The sequence below is a fragment of the Brassica napus genome, chromosome C9 (assembly GCF_020379485.1).
Source record: "Brassica napus cultivar Da-Ae chromosome C9, Da-Ae, whole genome shotgun sequence".
Taxonomy (NCBI): Eukaryota; Viridiplantae; Streptophyta; class Magnoliopsida; order Brassicales; family Brassicaceae; genus Brassica; species Brassica napus.
Window position 1 is genome coordinate 36,876,796 of NC_063452.1, and position 19,318 is coordinate 36,896,113.

General features: G+C 43.9%; 1 protein-coding gene and 1 non-coding gene across 2 annotated transcripts; one reads left to right on the forward strand and one right to left on the reverse strand.

Moving 5' to 3' along the window:
- Positions 1-2,643: 2,643 nt before the first annotated feature.
- On the forward strand, positions 2,644-2,750 carry LOC125593522. The gene has a single exon (XR_007329426.1). It is a non-coding gene; the product is annotated as a small nucleolar RNA R71 (small nucleolar RNA).
- A 14,765-nt stretch (positions 2,751-17,515) lies between these two features.
- On the reverse strand, positions 17,516-18,393 carry LOC106362765. Its single transcript, XM_013802612.2, has 2 exons — positions 17,977-18,393; positions 17,516-17,905 (listed from the first exon to the last, which is right to left on the reverse strand). The coding sequence occupies exons 1-2, from the start codon at positions 18,391-18,393 to the stop codon at positions 17,516-17,518; spliced, it is 807 nt and encodes a 268-aa protein (XP_013658066.2).
- Between the last annotated feature and the right edge of the window lie 925 nt (positions 18,394-19,318).

Here is a 19,318-nt window from a genome sequence, read left to right on the forward strand (position 1 = left end):
CTTCTCATAACTTGAGCTAGAGGTTTTTCTACTTATCCCAATAAGACAATTCACTTAAACACAAAGAGTCATTTCTTTTCCTTTTTCATTGCTCCCAAATCATAATCACAACTCTCACCCCCCACCTATAGCTAGACAATAGAGTGCCCAATCTAGCAAGAATGAAGATCAAGCATTGTCGTTCCCGATACTCTCAACATTATGCACATGTAAGACTTTCCGAAGAAGGCCTCACTCATCAAACAATGAATGCTTAAAAGAAGGGAAAGGTTTTGGGAGTGGTCTACCACTAGAGTTTGTCAAAATAAGATTGGCATAAAGGATGTGACAACTCAAGTGTGTATAGCCATGACTCAGTACACAAGGGACCACGAGCAAGAAGCATTAAGTTCGTTCAGTTCAAATAAGGTGGTAGTTGGCTTCAAAGACTGAGTTTCAGCAATCAACAAGTTTCAAGAAGAGTCTTCAAGGTTCGAAACATACAAGTGGTTTTGACAGGTGCATAAGCTATTCAGGTGCAAAGTAATGTTCTTTACAAGGCATTTCAAATCATTGCTCCCAATGCAAGTAAATGCAACCCATATGCTCTATACTCTCCTAGAAATGCCAATGATGCAGACTAAATGAATTTTTTTTTTTTTTTTTAACGCAAATATATATGTATAATGCAATGCATGAGACTCAAAATCATCAAAGCAAACGTGATCAAATACTTGGTACCTCCCCCAAACTTAAATGACACAGTCTCTGTGTTGTCAAGGAGAGAGAGATACCCAAAAAGAGAAAACTAATATGCAAAAACGAAATGGTATATACAAGGGAAAGTAGTGGGTTACCTTCTATGGAGAATGAGTAGAGGGAGATGCTCCCTCCTCGTCGTCCTCAGGTGGTAACTCTTCAAGGTGCTCATCAGTAAGAGTGCCCATCTCTTCAATGTAGAAGGCTTGCCCGAACACAGTTGGTTTCTTCATTTTCTCCTTGATGTCAAAGTGGAGAACATGCCCTTTACCCAAATGGAGATCAATCGTGCCCTCTTTCACCTTAACAATTGCTCCTGCTGTAGCTAAGAATGGCCTTCCAAGAATCAATGGGTCTTGAGCCTCCTCACCCATCTCAAGCACCACAAAATCTGTAGGTATCTCATACATTCCAATCTTCACAGGTAGGTCCTCTAAGATGCCCACAGGGTACTTCACTGAACGATCAGCTAACACCAGAGAGAGTTTACACTTCTTGTACTGAGTGAATCCAAGCTTCTTTGCGACAGACAAAGGCATCACGCTGACACTAGCTCCCAAATCGCAGAGACATTTCTCAAATACCATAGGTCCAAGAGCACAAGGTAGTGTAAAGCATCCTGGATCCTCTAACTTCTCTGGAACATCAAGCCTTTGGATGATGGCACTGCACTCATGGGTAAGAATCATCATGCTTTCCATTTCCTTTTTCTTTGCAGCTACAACATCTTTCGGGAACTGGTTGTATTGAGGAATCAACATGAAAGCATCGATGATGGGCATTGCAACCTGAGCTTCACTCATTTGCTTCTCAAACAAAGCCTTGTACTTCTCTAGCAGCTGCCTCTTGAATCTACCAGGGAATGGTAGTTTGGGTTCATAGGGAGGAGGAACAAAAGAATTCTCTCTTGCTGGAGCAAGAACTTCACCATCTTTCACTGTTTTCTTCTCTTCCCCCACCTTTCCTTTACCTTTGGCTTCCACAATCTTCTCCAAGATTTCATCATTGATTTTCTCATCAACAATCACCACTTCATCATCTAAGTTGATGGCCACCTCCTCACCTAGTTTCTCAGCATCCCTGGTGAGGGTTGTAGGAGGTAACTGCTTACCACTCCTAAGGGTGATAGCTTTGGCCTCCTTGGGGTTTTGGTCAGATTTTCCAGGTAGAGATCCTTGCTGGCGAGTCTGGTGAGTGTTCATGGAAGCAAACTGATTCTCTAAATTTTTGACTGTAGAAGCAAGATGTGAGAACTTGTTGTTGAGCTCATTGTAGCTCCCATCAATCTTGGAATGAAGGTTCTTCAACTCATAACCAACATGCTTCTCACTTCTAGTCTGAGACTCCAAGATTTGTTTCAGGAGGGTGTCAGTGCTGCTCTCTTGAGGAGCAGAGGAACCAGATGAGGGGTTTTGCTGAGGTTGATAGCTGCCTTGCTGGTTGTTTCGAGGCGGATAACCACTCTGTTGGTTGTTGGGATAGGATTTTTGTTGGTAGTTGTTGTACTGAAAGTTGGGCTCTTTTTTGCACCAGCTACCATTGTTGTTGATGAAACACAGCTCTTCCTGACCTTCCAAACCCTCAACCTCATGGACAAAAGGTGGTGTCTCTTGGCTTGGGTTACCAACAAAGTGCAGCTGCTCTTGTGTGGCTTTATCAGCAAGGAGGATGTCTATCTTATCCTGTAGAGCTTTCAACTCCTTCCTCGTCTGCTTATCATCTGTTCGACTGTTTCTGTCGTGGTCTCCACTGTAGACTGCATCACTCTTTACCATGTTGTCAACTAGTTCCTCTGCATCTTCCTCAGTTCTCCCCAAGAAGAACCCATTGCTAGCTGTATCCAGTCTGGCCCTGTACTTAGGAAGAGCACCACGGTAGAATGTGCTCAGTAAGCTCTCCTTAGAGAAACCATGGTGTGGGCATTGAGCTTGGTAGCCCTTGAATCTCTCCCAGGCTTCATTGAAGCCTTCCAAGTTCTTCTGTTGGAAACTGGAGATCTCATTTCTCAGCTTAGCAGTTCTTGAGGATGAGAAGAATTTCTCCAAGAATGCTCTCTTGCACTCATCCCAAGTAGTGATAGAGTCGCTGGGTAGAGACTTCTCCCACTGACGTGCCTTATCCCCCAAAGAGAAAGGGAATAACTTCAGCTTTAAGGCATCCTCTGACACACCATTGGTTTTTGACAACCCACAGTAGCTGTCGAACCTGTCCAAGTGATCAAATGGGTCCTCTAAAGCCAAGCCATGATATTTGTTGTTCTCGATCACGTTGAGGAGTCCTGACTTGACCTCAAAGTTGTTGGCTGCCACAGCCGGTGCTCGGATTCCTAGTCTATGACCAAGAATGTTGGGCCGGTCATAAGTGCCAATGGGTCGAGCTGCCCGCGGTTGGTGTTCTGCCCCTTGCGGTGGATCTGCCATATCAATATCCAATCTCTGCAAGTGGGCTTGTTGTTCTTCTTCTCTTCTAGCTCTAGCACACTCCCTCTCAAAAGCTCTGATGTCTGCTACTATTGGAACTAGGTTTGATGGACCTCTGCTCCTCAAGTTCATACACCTGAAAGTGAAAGGTAGGTGAAGAAGAAGAATCAGTAACAAAACAAAATTAAAATGACTTAGTCTCAAGCAAGTGACTAAATCTCAATGTTTAAATCTACTTAGAATTTGGCAACGGCGCCAATTTGATGTTAGGAGTTCTTAAGGCTCCTAAGACAAATGTTGTAATATAGTGATTGTCGAACCAGTTCTGAGGGATATCAAAGCAATGAGAATGCAAGTACTCACTTAATCTAAGTGCCACCAATGATTTAGACGAGATTTAAGCTATGACTAAAACTAAAAAGCAATAACAGAATGATACTTTCTTGACTAAGGGAAAAGAGAACTCATGGGCATAGGGATTAGACCTTGGGTGATCAAGTTTCGAACTAAGGATGACAAATGATCAATCAAACTATCGACCTTAAGCCTAGACACAATTCTAAGCAAGCTCTATGTCTAGATGAATGCTCATTTGCTAACATATCTCAAACATCAAATGTCTTTGGTTGAATAATATGAAAGCAATCATTACTAACAAGTCTACTAGCTATTTTAGCACCTTTAACAACAAATGTCTTTGGCAAAGTATACTAAAAGCCTAGGAGAGTTGTCTCAGGCATTTCATCAAACACCTTTTGGGTGGGAAATGTCTATTGATCAACTTTTGAGTGGCCAACTCAGAAGATGCATTATGAATACTCTACTAGCAAGGAACAAGAATGATCTACACTAAAACATCCTAGAACTAACCTAATCACCCTTGATCTCCCTAACCCATGAATTCAAAAGGTGATTACTCACTAATCTCCATGATTCCTCTTAAACCCATATTGGATTTCAGATTAATCATGTAGAGAAATAGATAAGAAATCAACAAGAACACAAGAACATAACAATCAAAATCCAAGAGATAAACTTCTCAAGAGAGTTTTTGTGTATTTCTCAATAGATCAAAAGATAATATGCCTCCTGGTGGCTTACAAAGTATTAAAACATAGGTTTAGAAAATAAAAACGTGCATAATGAAATGACCAAAAGGCCCTTGAGAAAACATGAATTCGGCAGCAAAATAACGCGGAGCGACTTGCAGGTGTCGCTCCGGAAAGTCGCTCCAGAGCCGATTTTTGGTGTCTCCGGGCAAGAGGTCCCGAGCGACTTTGGTGTGTCGCTCCAACGGGTCGCTCTGGATCGGGAGCGACCTTGGTAGGTCGCTCCGAGAGGTCGCTCCAGGGTCATCTAAGACTGTTCGGAGTAACGAGAACGCGAGCGACTTCATGACGTCGCTTTAGGAAGGTCGATCTGAGAAGTGGGACACAGCGACTTCGTGATGTCGCTCCAGGAGGTCGCTCTCATGCTCGGTTCGTCCAATGGTCACCTTTTCACCTCTTTTGAGCTCCAAATGCACTCGAATGTCTCCAATAACCTCATGTGGTACTCCAGTACCTAATAGAGACTCATGTATGCAAAATGCAACCTAAACATGGCTAAATCCTAGTCTATATGATCAAAATGCACATGGACGAATGGATAAGATAATGGAAATATGCAAGATATCATTGTGTGACACATGTTCATCAGGCAGCATACTACCCAAGGTAATGGCAGACCATCTGGGTCTAAAGATAGAGCTTTCAGAGGATTCATTCACTTTTGTGCATTCATTCACAAGGAACTCATGAGTAATCATCAGAGACCTTGAGGTTCAGATTGGCAATGCACTAGTTCCAGTTGACTTCCATGTCCTGGAAAACAAACATAACAAGAATCATTCTCTCCTACTTGGGAGAGCTTTTATGGCTACTGTAGGAGCAGTTTGCAACATGCAGACTAATCAGTTATATCTAACACTGATAAATCCTGATTTCTACTATTATCCACTCAGAGTTGTGAAGCCACAGACGCCCAACAATCGTGTTAACACCGGATTCATTGCAGCATGCCACTGCGATTTTGAGGATGAATATGAGACAGAGTATTCAGGATCAATCGATAGTCGAACTCCACCATCGATTGACATCGCCATTCATCAACCGATCGACAACCACCCAGGCGAATCGATCGACAGCAGTCCTGGGAATGAGAATTTCGCTTTGCCAGAACACTGCTATCCGAGCTTTGCAGTTAGTACCCAGTCTCAGAAATCGATTGATTACCATCACGGTGAAACGATCAGCAGACAAGGTGACTATTCTATTGGCAGTTGGGCAGACGAGAGCCATCATGAGAGCTTTGCAGTAGACACTGCATTATCTGAGATGCAATCTGATGAGTATGACGAGAACTCCCACATAGAGAAAAACATTGAGTATCATGGTCTTGCCATGGATGATAGAGGACTTCTCCATACATTGCTTGCATATGCGACATCAACATCTATAGACAGCGACATCCAGCCATGGATCGACGTTCATCACACACCAGATTCCAAGCTACAAGTTAAAGATAATACTGATTATGGTTATCTAACTTCGGATGAATTTGGTATTTTCAGGGATCCAGTTAGCCAAGCACGAGCCATGGATGTACGCATTCTCCACATATCCAAGGAGGACATAGCTGAAATCATTGCCATGAATGGGTCAAGTAACTTCTTTAACCCAAAGAACAGATCAGAGGACCCACCATCGATCGACAGCGTAGCAGCAACATCATCGACGGTCACCTTGAATGCAGACAAAGCACACTTCAACAGATTAGGAAAAGAAAACCTCGTTGGGAGAACACAGAGGCATCCATACCGACCGTGCCAGAGCAAGACAGCTACTACAAAGAAAAAATTGATGTGTTAGTAGCAGAGATCTACAGAGCAATCAGACTTCCGATGATTACCATTCGCAGAGGCTCGATGACGTCTACTACCCGTTCGACAACAGTATCAGCTGGTTGACAACACACACATATGAGATGAAGCAAGACATGGCCATACTTCAGAAACTACATGCAGTCAGCGCAGGCAGATCAAAATCGATCGCCGCTCACGCTCAACCATTGATCGACGCACACTTCCAAGCATCGATCGATGCTCGACTCACATCATTTGAAGATAGGCTACAATCTTTCACCTATCGGATTGATGGTGTTTACTACACACTAGGTGATAGTGTAGATTCCTTGACCACAAACCTGAATGCTTTGCAACAGCAGATGGATACAATTCATAGACAACTCGATTCTCAAGAAGGACCGTCACCATCGATCGACAGCAAGACTCGACCATCGATCAACGGCAACTATGCACCACTCAGGAACAAGCTGGTTACGGAGAAGTCATTACAAGATAAGATTGATGAGATCACTTTCTCTCAAGACCTGCTGAAAGAAGATGTCTACCAGGAGCTGAAAGACATCTTAGAATCAAGATATGCCAGACTTGGAATGCAAGCGCAGCATTGGGAATCTTCAGCATAGGATGCATGCTGGTGAGGTTGCTAGAGAAAGATTAAAGAATCAGTGGACCAGAGGAGCTGAGGCCATAAGAAGCTTCATTGGCACTTTGTTCCAGATGAGCAAAGATTAAGTGGAAACTTGCATACAACCAAGTGGTCACTTTGATCACTACTAATCAAAAACAACCTCCAAAGCCAAGCTAAATGACTATAACAAAGCGTTGAGTGGGAGGCAACCCACTATTAGGTATTTTCTTTAAAATTCAGTTTTACAGTTATTTATTTCCGTTTTTAATATTCTTGCAGGTCATAAAAAAAAAGAGAACCAAGGAGCCGTTACTTACCATTGATCGAGGAGATCCAGTCGACATCGTTCAACAACACAACACCAGAAACGATCGATAGACACTTCCCGGTGTCGATCGACATCGAGATCAGCGATCAGGTATATCGTACTCCTTGTTACATATTGCCCTTATGATTTATGCTTTCACCAAACTCCGACTAAATATTCATTGGGGACAGTGTAATTTAAGGCTGGGGGGGGAGAGGTTTACTAATATTAAATTTACTTATAAGTTTTATTAAAATATTTCAAAATTTTTTTATTGAGTCAAGAAGGGGACAATGAACTTTTACAATTTTCCTTACTTATCTAACCACTGTTTAGCACCATTCTTAGATTTATTGACTGCAGATTGTACTATAGATGCTAAAGTGGATCATCCTGCCAATTATTCACAATTGCTGCGAATGTTTGAAAGAACCAAGCTGACCTCCAACCTAATTGAGCATAACTTGCTTGTCTTGGGGCTTAGTATACATTGGATCGGAATCCTCCTACAAGTCTGGAAGGTAAAAAGTCTATGTGCCTCTAGTTCCCTTCTCTCTCCCCTTCAGTTCTAAAAAGGATTAAAACAGGATTTGGTGGCTACAACCATTCAAGTTTGATTCATAAAAATTCTTGAAAGATATAAAGGTGAAAAAGAAGTGAACATGATCTGGTGGCTAAAACCATTAGAGTTTGATTCACGGAAGCCTGTCCAAATATCTCAGTCAATTATAAAAATAAAATGATACCCTTTAAAAAAGGGAGACATTGACTGAGAAGAAGTGAGAAGAAAGGGAGGAAATGAACTAGATAAGACTACCTGTGTGTTCAGATACGTACTTGAGTTGATTCCATGTGTTCAGTGATCGATACTCTCAAGGTAAAGCCTACATATTTTATTTACATGTATTAAATGAGGTCACTAGAGGGGGTAGTCACACATGATTTGCTAAGTTGCTGGATGAATGAAATTGGTTGCTAAACTAGGATATTTCATATAAAGTATTTTTAAAATTAAGAATGATTTGATGTATTGTTGAGATGATGATAGTGAGTTCTTAAATTATGTGAGTCTCTGCTGTTTCAAAAACACCTTTTAGAGAGACTGCTCATTGTTTTGCATGAGGACCAGTAAAAGAGGGTGTCTGGGGGTGTTGATATACCATGGATTTTACCCATTTTTTGCCATTATATATAGGTGTTTGTAAATATATATTAGTTGTTTTGGAGTCTTTTTAGTATGTTTTCAGGTTTTGCAGGAAAGTGGTGATTTTGGTGCATTTTGGAGATAAAATGATAAAGACCCGTAGCTGACCATCGACCAGCCTAGCGATCGATGATCAAGGATGATAATCGATCGACACACATTCTGTGTTGTCGATCGACAGCGAAGCGCGCAGAGGCCAGAATGGTTCCAGCCGATTTAAGCCCAAGTCCCACAAGAAATACCAGATTATCCCTAAAGAGTTTTAACCTAATATTTATGTGCTCCGCCATTGTTCTAGGCAACACACACTTTCTTGCTTTCATACAGCAAAATACTTAGAGTCTTAGGTTTGGATAGAAGATCCAAGAAATCCTTCAGAGATTTGTGATTGGAACTTCAGTTTTCTACTCTATTTTATTTATGGTGTTTTTATATCTTGTTGTTATGAATTGCTTAACTATGTCTCAGTAGTTCTCTTTGTTAGATTTAGGGTTCAGATATTCATGAGGGATTAGCCCAAAATATAGAATTGCTAAGTGTTAGGATATAAATCAATTAAACTATTATTAATGCATGTGTTCTATAGTAGCTAACTAGGACCTCACCTATAGATATTAGGGCGCAAGCGGAAGCTTGGTTCTTTGTTTGAATTAGTTTAGATTGTGCTAAGATTGCTAGAAACAAGCGGAAGCTGATTTAGTTAAACCTAGTGAACACGTCAAACCCGTGCAATAGCGCTCCCTGGAAGGTTCATCGATCGACAACTCAGTAGTTGTATCGATCGACGGGCTGAAAGGTGTATCGATCGACACCCCGTTGGTAGAAACGATCGACACTTTCTTTGGACCAACAAGCGACAGCTGAGGTCCTATATCCGGTGATAGATAGTATAAAAATATGAAAGTTGATCGACTATTGTTATTGTTGGAGTTCTAGAATATCCATTATATGCTTAGTATATGTATAATTATAATCATGATTGTCTGAATAGAAACCTAAGTCTAACGCTTTCCATATCTATCTTAAAACCCCAAATCAATCAATCGAACAATTACTTGTTCACCCATGCTTTTTACTGCTTTAAACCTATTTGCCTAGCTTAACTACATAACTAGATAGATCTATTGTGTGCCTTAGCTCCCTGTGAATTTGATCCCTAAGAGCTACAACTCGACCTCTTATTTGAGAGAGTAAATCACTTCTTAGGGTAATTTGAGAGAGTAAATCACTCCTTAAGGTAATTTGAGTGATATCAGTAAGTTATTAAAACCGTAAATAAGCAAGCAATGTGAACAAAACAATTGTTCAGTTGATTGGTTTGAGGTTTGTAAACAATTATTAGAATTGATAGATCAAGGATTTTTATTCGGGTAATCGGGATTGTAGTGGTATAGAATACTTAGGTTGTCAATCCTAGAACTCAAGTTCTTATTAGAAAGTATTTCAGCTTTCGCTGTTGAATCAATCCTATTGACTAAGTCCAATATCTCAGATGTCGCTTGTTGATACGGATTGAACGTCGATCGATGTTATGATAAGAACGTCGTTCGATTTTCTCTTAGGCAAATGTTAGCGAGTTGATCGATATGTTCACTAGTATTGTTTAAATTAGCTTTCGCTTGTTTATGGCAATCCTAGCTCAAGGGAACTAATTCTTGTGCAGAATCTACTATCGTAGTTGTCCACAATCCTAAGTTCAAGGTTCTAGTTAGCTACTCTTGAACACAAGCATTAACCAAAATTCCTTGAAGGATATTTATCACCTTAGCAATTATAAATTTTGGGCTAATCCCTCATAACCTATTTGAACCCTAAATCTAACAGATGAATTACGTAGACATAGCAAAGTAAATCATAATCATAAACACAGATTGCATAAATAGAATAGAGTTAGAAATACTAGATTTCCAATACAAATCTCTAAAGGAGTATTGGATCTTCTCTTCAAACTACTAAAAACCCTGGTTTGGTGTGAAAAGTATGGAAGTATGAAAAGCGTGTGTTTCCTAGAACAATGGCAGACCACGTAAATATTTGGTTAAAATTGGTCAGGGGTATTTCTGTAAATGTGCGTGACTTGGGATTTAAGTCGTCTGGAAACCTAGTCGGGTCTTGCGCACTTCGCTATCGATCGATGATAGACCATGGATTTGACCCACTTTTACCCATGGTTTATAAGTGTTTTAACTACTAATTATTATATTATAGAGTCTATTTATCATATTTATAGGATCAGGAGTGATTTGGAGGAAAGTGATGATTTTGGGAGCATTTTGGAGATATTTGGAGTAAGCACCCGAGATGACCATCGAGCACGACCATCAGTCGACACTGAAGATGAATAATCGACCGATGTTCACATCGTGACATCGATCGACAGCGGAGCGCGCAGAAAGATTACCCCTGACGAGTTTTAACCTAATTATATAAGCTTTGCCAACATGTTAGAGGCAAGGTGTGCTTTCTTGTTTTACTGATTTTACAGCAAAAGTTTTCTAGAATTTCTAGTAGCTTGGAGAGAAGATCCAAAGAGATTTTATACCTTATTGCTGTTATGAATTACTTGGCCATGTCTGTGGGAACCGAAATTCACACCGTTGATTATAATAAATAATAATGGAGGAAAACCGAGTGAACCCGTTTTTCCTTGAAGGTCCGAATTCTCTGCGTAATCACTTTAGAACGATAAAAAGATAGATAATCGCTCAGAGGCATTTTATTGAATAGTATGAATACAAGATTTCTCCGAGAGGAGTAGAGATATGCTAACTATCGAAACAACAGGACAAGAGGCGGCCAAGACGTCCTAAGCCATGTCGTGCTAGTCTAACCACCTAAGCCCTAAGTTCTCTAAGCTAGCAGGAGTTCTCTAAGTCTAAATTCTCGGATCCCCTTTTCTTCTGCTCCTGCTCTCCTTATATAGTTGCTCTAGGTCGGTGGCCCATCCTTCGCCTTCGGGCCCAAGTCTATCTCTTTAGGGAATATTCCATTTTTCGTCGATCTTGATAGTTATCCTCGAATCTTTACATTTATCTTTGGAAACTTAGCATTTATCGTATTTCTGCGAGTTAGGACAAACCGTCATAACTTTTATGGGCTCGAATCCCTTCTGAGAGCGTAGATGGGCCTCTAGACCAGTTTGGATCCTTGCGGACCGTTCTTAGGCCTTTTGGCGTTTATATGATTTCTCGGTTTTAGTAATAAAACTTCGTGAAAAACTTAAATCAAAACGAAACGAGAAGTATATGGTCCCGAAGGTCGGATATCAAAGCTATACGGAAGATACGGGAGTCAAAGTAAGTCGGACATTCCGGGATCAGGTCGAGCTCGCCGGTGAGCTGACCGGCGTGATGGTTGAGCTCGCCGGCGAGCTGACCCGCGTGATGGTTCAGCTCTCCGTCGAGTTGCTTTTGTGCGGGATTCGCTCGTTCGTTCACTTCCGATCTTTCTTTCAGTGAATGTTTTACGAGAAATCCGTGAATAAGAAATAATCATAGCCGTTGATTTTGAAATAACCATTTTTGACCCCAACAGTTAGCCCCCCAGCCTGTAAGATTCGGAGACGATTTTGTGGGCGAATGATGTGAATTAGAAATCAAAATCTTTGGCTAAGAATATTTATTGCGGAAATCCACGTCACCCTCATATCCTTATAAGTAGCAACTCACCACTCCTCATTATTCACACATCTCTTTCTCTCACATTCTCTTTTCTTCAAACTACCTATCAAGAATGTCTTCCTCCCCAAGTGAATAGAAAAGCTCCGACGTCGAGATGGGTGAGGCCAACTCGGCACTTCCGACTCCGGCCATGCATGAAGCTACTCCAACCTTCGTCGCCGGGTTTCTTTCTTTCAAAGAGAGACTGTCCAGACGCAGTTCCGAGAAGGAAGGGGGTTGGATTCAGCCTGAGGTGCCAGCTATCCTTTCTTCGCCTGCGATGTCGACCTCGGCTGGAGGAAACAAGTCCCCTGGTGATGCCACACCCCTCGCAGGATCGGCCATGGTTCCTGTTCAAGTTCTGGAGGTCTCGGCTCAACCCTCGGGCTCTTCGACCACACCAGTCCCAGCTCCTAAGGAGGAGAAGGCGACGGAGTTAATGCCTCCGCCTTTGGATAGGAAGGAGATCATCCTAGGGGTTCCCGCGTCCAGTGCTGCTCCTTTGACCAAAAGTCGCAAGAGGACTGGCGCTGCGACCGAGACCGTCAAGAGGAGGAGATGTACCGCTGGTGCGGAAGGGGAGCCCTCGGGAACTTTGTCGCAACATCGTGCCAAGGTTTGTTTTGACCATTTTCAGCATAAGCCACCTTGTTCTATGATTATCCTGACCCTTATTTCATGTATAGTTTGTATCCCTGATTGACGGGATTCTCAGCGACTGCGGATCAGAGATAGAGCGTTTGACAAGGGGCCTGGCTGAATCGCGAGAGGCATTGAAACAAGCCTAGGCCGCGTTGAAATCTATTGAAGCTGCTCGTGCTGCTGAGCTCTCTCAGCTGGAGGTTCGGGTCAGCGATCTCGAGCGGGACCTCGGAAAGTCGGCGAGCACATTGTTCAAGCTGAAGAAATAGAAGAAGAGCAAGGCTTCCTAAGTCCGTCGTCTCCAGCGTGAAATTTAGAACCGAGAAGAGTCGAGGACTGTTGTTTCGAGGGATGATTTTCACGCTCGCCTGACGAGGATGGCTGTTCTGTTTGATTCCCTCATGGCAGTCCGTGAGAAGGACCTGGCTCTGGCGAGCGTCGAGGGAAGCCTGAACGAGATCCACCTGCTCGAAGGCGACATGGCTCCGACTCTGGACTCCGAAGAAGCCAGGCTGTTGTCTCGCAAGGAGGAGTTGAAGGCTTTCGATGGGGACTTAGACTCGATCCTCTCTCAGCTGCAGTTTGAGTGCACCCTCACGCCGTGTTCGGGAGAGACCGAGGGGCAAGGCCCCGTGGCTGAAGAAGGTGGAGATGTTGCGAGCGGGAGAGGAAACGACGAAGCGGCCGAGGGAGGCGATGTCTGTGAGGTTGAGGATGAAGGTGGTGCTCCGAGGAGTGCTTAGGGTAACGATCCTTTCGGGGATTTGTTTTATTTTTTGTTTTGGCCTGTTTGTGAGGCCACAGTTTGCATGTTTCGGGACTGGCCATTGGTGGCTTTGAATCCCTGCCCTTGTTAGGGCTTTTTGTATAATGCTTGGCTCAATCTATAAAACCTTTTCGGCTTATTATAAATCAAGAGAACTCCGGGTTTTTCGAAGTTATAGGGCGAAGGAGTGAGTTGTCGTCTCATTCCTTGCCCCCGGACGATCACCGTATCCATAGTATGTTGAGAGCGCAGCTTTTGCTTTGTGCGAGGACTCGTGAAAACGTATAGACTTAAGTGAAGAGACAAGTTTTGGGATCTCATATCGGGATGTCGATATTATGCCTTTGAGATGTCAGGATCCAGCAAGACTGGGTTTAGGGCAAGACCTAGGTTTACTCTCGGACTAAGGCTATGCGATGACAAGTAGGCTTTCGTTTTGCCTGTTTGTGATTTCTACCTGATTCGTACCGAAATAAAGTCCGCGAAGTGTTATCGGCTTATATGACTTGTCTTGGCATGAATCGAGCTACTTCCAAAGGACGTTTGGAGGTGCTGACCAAAATTTTGGATTTTCTTGTATAGCGCGCTATGGTATCCTTGTCGGATGTAAGAGAGCCTATCCTCTCAAGGGCGGCTAGTGTCTGTTTAGGACGTTAGGGTTCGTTTGTTGTGATCAGCAACAAAGAAGTGATGCCATTTTAAAGGCATTTTACCGTTAGAGGTATGTTTATTTTGGAAACAAGAGTGTTGTTTCCATAAGTGTTGGAAAGACCGTAACTTTAAGCGTGTTGCGACGTCTCACAGAGCCAGAAGTTAATCTTTTTTGTTTTGAGCCGCGTTTTTCTTGCAGGCTTTTTACCAAGGATGCTTTTTTTTATGAGCATTTGTGGGTTTGTTGGTTTTAGCGTGATAGCTGATTTAGCCGTTCTAGCCGTTTGTCGGATAGAGATGAACTAAGATCCGTTGTCTGTCATGATTTCGTTCTGGACGAGTTCTACACCGCCGTTCTAGCCGTTCTAGCCGTTCTGGGCGAGTTCTAGACCGCCGTTCTAGCCATTTGTCGGATAGTGGGCTTAGCGATTGTAGCGTCGCGTTTTTTTTCTGTAAAAAGTTTCGAAAAGATCCACTTTTTTGAAAGTTGTGGGAGTATACAAGTATACGTACCCATTCCCCTCCCCCTTTTTTAAGAAGGGGGGATAGCTGAACTCGCTGGGCGAGCTCCCTACGTACCCTTTTTTCGGGGATCAAGCCATCTCGTAGTTCTTTGGATCCACTATACGATTAGTTGTTGTATTTCTTAAGATGCATCACGTTCCAGTTTCTTTGGATCTTGACGTCCTGCATGTTTGCGATTTGGTATGATCCTGGTCGGACTACCTTTATGACCTTGTATGGACCTTCCCAGTTTGCTCCCAGTTTTCCTGCGTTACGTTCGACAGTGTTTTGGAAGACTTTGCGAAGGACCAGGTCGCCTTCTTTGAAACTGTGATGGCGAACGTTTGAGTTGTAGTATTTTGCGGCGGCGTGCTGGTAATTTTGGATTCGTATGAGAGCTTGATCTCGCCGCTCGTTAATAAGATCGAGTTCGTCCAGCAGCATCGCGCTGTTAAGATCTTCTCGTTCGGGGAGGAATCTTCTCCGTACTCCGGGAAATTCTACTTCCGCGGGAATCATACATTCCGTTTCTTAAACGAGGGCGAATGGGGTTTCACCCGTAGCCCGTCTCGGGGTCGTACGATGCGACCAAAGAACTCCTTCGAGCTCTTCTGCCCATCTCCCCTTTTTCGCTTCTAAGCGCTTTTTTAACCCATCGAGGACGGTTTTGTTGATGGTCTCTGCCTGGCCATTGCACTGCAGATATCTAGGAGTCGACTTGGTCAGTCGTATCTTCCACTTCTCGCAGAATGCTTCGAAACAGATAGAGATGAACTGAGATCCGTTGTCTGACATGATTTCGTAAGGGACCTGGTGATGATGTTCTTCCATACGAAGTTCTCGACTTGTATGTCTTTGATACTTGCGTAGGAATCTGCCTCTACCCACTTTGAGAAGAAATCCGTGAGGACCAGGTGGAAGCGTTTCTGCTTCGAGTCATGTAATGGCCCGACGATATCCATGGACCATCGCATGAAGGGATGCGGAGACGAGATGGACAAGAGGACTTCCGCGGGTTGATGGATTGTCGGCGCGTGCCTTTGGCATTTTTCGCACTTCCGTGCGAACTTCTCGCAGTCTTTGACCATAGTTGGCCAGTAATAACCATGGCGTTTTATTTTTACGGCGAGAGATCTTCCGCCGGAGTGGTTCCCACATGATCAGGAATGAACCTACTCCATTACTCTTCTTGCTTTTTCGCCTTCGGCGCAGGTCATGAGTGGGCCGGAGAATCTCCATTTGTAGATTTCTCCTTCTACCGTTACATATCGCACGGCCTGGGTCTTGATTTTGCGGGCCGCCCATTTCTCAGTGGGAAGCATTCCGTTGATTATGTATGCTCGGATTGGCTCTAGCCATGGACTGCCGCAACCGTATTCCGACTGATCCACGTTTTCTTCTGGTGGGTCTTCAACTTCCTCCGCATTTTCGATTTGTGCTCGAATCAGATTGGCGACCACTGGTGGTCCGATACTTGGGTGCTCGATGAACTCGATTGGGATTACTCGTCTTAGTCCAGAATCCGAACTTGATGCGAGTGCGGCCAAGGCATCCGCCTGAGTTATTTCCGAGCGAGTAATCCTAGTGAGGGCGAAGTGGTTGAAGTCTTGGGAGAGGTCTTGGATGAGTTTTAGATATGCATCCATTCTTTCATCCCTCGCTTTGTATTGATTTGTGACTAACTGAGAGTCACAGTAAGCGTGAATGTTGCGGATCTTAAGCCCATGGGCTAATCGTAATCCTGCGACGAGTGCTTCATATTCAGCCTCGTTGTTCGACGCATGGAATTCCAATCGGAACGACTGTTCCAAGACTTCGCCGGTTGGAGACGTGAGCCGGATTCCGATCCCGGATCCTTGTTTGGACGATGATCCGTCGACGTGAAGAATCCAGGTTGAGTCCGGTTCTGTGTTTGTCATATCCCCAGTGGGAAATTCTACCAAGAACTCCGCTAGTACTTGAGATTTTGTTCAGGTTCTTGGGCGGTACTCCACGTCGTACTCGCTTAGTTTGATTGCCCATTTTGCGAGTCGTCCTGACTGACTCGGACTGTGCAAGATCGTTCGCAGGGGAAAGGTGGTGAGGATTATTATGGTATGCGACTGAAAGTACGGCCAGAGTTTCCTTGCCGATGTCACAACTGCGAATGCTAGTTTCTCCATCAGGGGATACCGGGTCTCAGCGTCCAGTAACGTTTTGCTTATGTAGAAGATTAGTTTTTGCTCACCGCGTTCCTCTCTAATCAAAACGCTGCTTACCGCTGTTGTGGAGACTGCGATGTACAGGAACAAGGGTTCTCCCTCCACTGGTTTTGCGAGGACGGGAGGAGTGGCCAGGTAACGTTTTAGCTGTTGGAAAGCTTTCTCACATTCCTCCGACCATTCGAACTTCTTATTCCCTTTCAGCGTGTCGTAGAAAGGAAGACACTTATCCGTCGAGCGCGTGATGAAACGGTTCAAGGCCGTGACTCTTCCGGTTAGCCTTTGGACTTCCCGTTTTGTCTTTGGCGAGACCATTTCTATTAACGCGTTTATCTGCTTAGGATTGGCTTTGATCCCACGACACGTGACTAGGTACCCGAGAAATTCTCCTGATGCCACCGCGAATCTACACTTTGCAGGGTTCAGTTTCATGTTGTGGGCGTTAAGTCTTGCAAAGCACTCCTCCAAATGGGAGACGTGGTCGTGCTCGTCAAGAGACTTTACGAGAATGTCATCGATGTATACCTCCATAGTCTTGCCGACTTGTTCGGAGAAAATTCGATTGACAAGTCGCTGCTAAGTGGCACCTGCATTCTTGAGACCGAAAGGCATTACTTTGTAGCAATATGTTCCCCGATCGGTGATGAACGCAGTTTTCTCACGATCGTCGGGATTCATCATGATCTGATTGTACCTGGAGAAGGCATCCATAAATGATAAGAGTTTGTTCCCTGCTGTTGCTTCGACCAGTCGGTCGATGTGCGGGAGTGGGAAGCTATCCTTTGGACATGCCTTGTTGAGATCGGTGAAATCGACGCATACTCGCCATTTGCCGTTTTTCTTTTTGACCACGACCGGGTTAGCGAGCCAGTCTGGACACCTAACTTCTGTTATTGATCCGGCTTCAGGAGTCTTTCGACTTCCTCATTTACCGCGGTGGCACACTCCGGTCCTAGCTTCCGCCTTTTTTGTTTGACGGGTATGTAGGTCGGATCGATGTTAAGCTCATGACACGTTATGCCGATATCGATCCCTGGCATATCTTCCGCGGCCCAAGCAAACGCATTGAGGTTCTTTTTGAGACAAGTGATGAGCTCTGTCTTTAGTGGCTCGCGGAGGTTGGCTCCAATCTCGATGCATCGTTCCGGAGAGGATTCGTCGAGGCAGATCGAAATTACCGGTTCGCAAGTCAGTTCGCGCTTCCCTTCTAGGGCTTCGGCCCTTTGAGATTGCCAGAAGACTTTGGAGTCTCGTTCCGGGGCGTTCTCATCGAGAGCCAGCTTTCATTTCTTTTTATGAGAAGTTTCGATCGCAAAGTTCTTTTTTTTTTTAACTCGCCGGCGAAACATACTTGCGACATCCTGCGGTCTCCTTGTATAGTTTCGACTCCACGAGGGGTTGGAAACTTAAGGCACAGATGGAATGTCGAAGCGATCGCTCGCATGGAATTCAGCCATGGAGTACCGACGATCGCGTTGTACGATGTTGGGCGGTCGATGACTAAGAATTCTGTGACTTTGATGACGCTCCCGGCTTTAACAACAAGGTCGATCGAGCCGAGAGTCATAGTAGCATATCCCGAGAGTCCGAATATCGGGATGGGTCCTTCTGTAACGGCGCACAGATCGATCTCCATTCTTTCAAGGGTGCTTTTGTAGATAATATTGGCCGAGCATCTGGTGTCGACCAACACTCTCGCTATGTCGATGTCCTGGATCGTCAGCTCGCTAATCCCGCACAAAAGCCACTCGTCGGAAAGCTGAACCATCACGCGGGTCAGCTCGCCGGCGAGCTGAACTGACTTGTGGTCTGAGTGATTATCTATCTTTTTTTCGTTCTAAAGTGATTACGCAGAGAATTCAGACCTTCAAGGAAAAACGGGTTCACTCGGTTTTCCTCCATTATTATTTATTATAATCGACGGTGTGAATTTTGGTTCCCACGGTTTGGCGCTAGAAGGAGGGGCAAGGACGAATTCTCTAACTCAAAAATCACTAAACGATAAAAGACACAGGATGTCCGCTCCAGCAGCTAACGATGTCGTTTCTTTCAAGGACCGGGCAACGACCGATCAGGCCAAACCCAACATACGAAACTTCTCATAAAAAGAAATGAAAGCTGGCTCTCGATTCATCTGGTGTCGACCAACACTCTCGCTATGTCGATGTCCTGGATCGTCAGCTTGCGAGAAATCCGTGAATAAGAAATAATCATAGCCATTGATTTCGAAATAACCATTTTTGACCCCAATAATATCTGAGTAGTTCTCTTGTTAGATTTAGGGTTTAAATAGGTTATGAGAGATTAGTCTCAACTATAGATTGCGAAGTTTTGATATTCATCTTTAGGATTTGCCTGTTTCTAGAGTAGCTACCTATAACTTGCCCTAGGAGTTGTAGACATAAGTGATAACTTGCATCTCACCCTGAATCCATCCTAATTGAGCTAAGATTGCTAGAGCATGCGAGAGCTAATCTAGGAAGCTTAGTGAGCATATTCAATCCGCGCATTAACGCTTGACCAAGAGCGTCGATCGATATTCCAATCGAATAATCGGTCGACGTTTCAACAAGTGTATCGATCGATATTCCTATAGAATAATCGATCGACACTGGTCAATAGACAAACCAAGAAAGCGAAAGCCTAATGGTTTATTATTAAGTGTTGATCTCTATAATATCATGCATGCAACT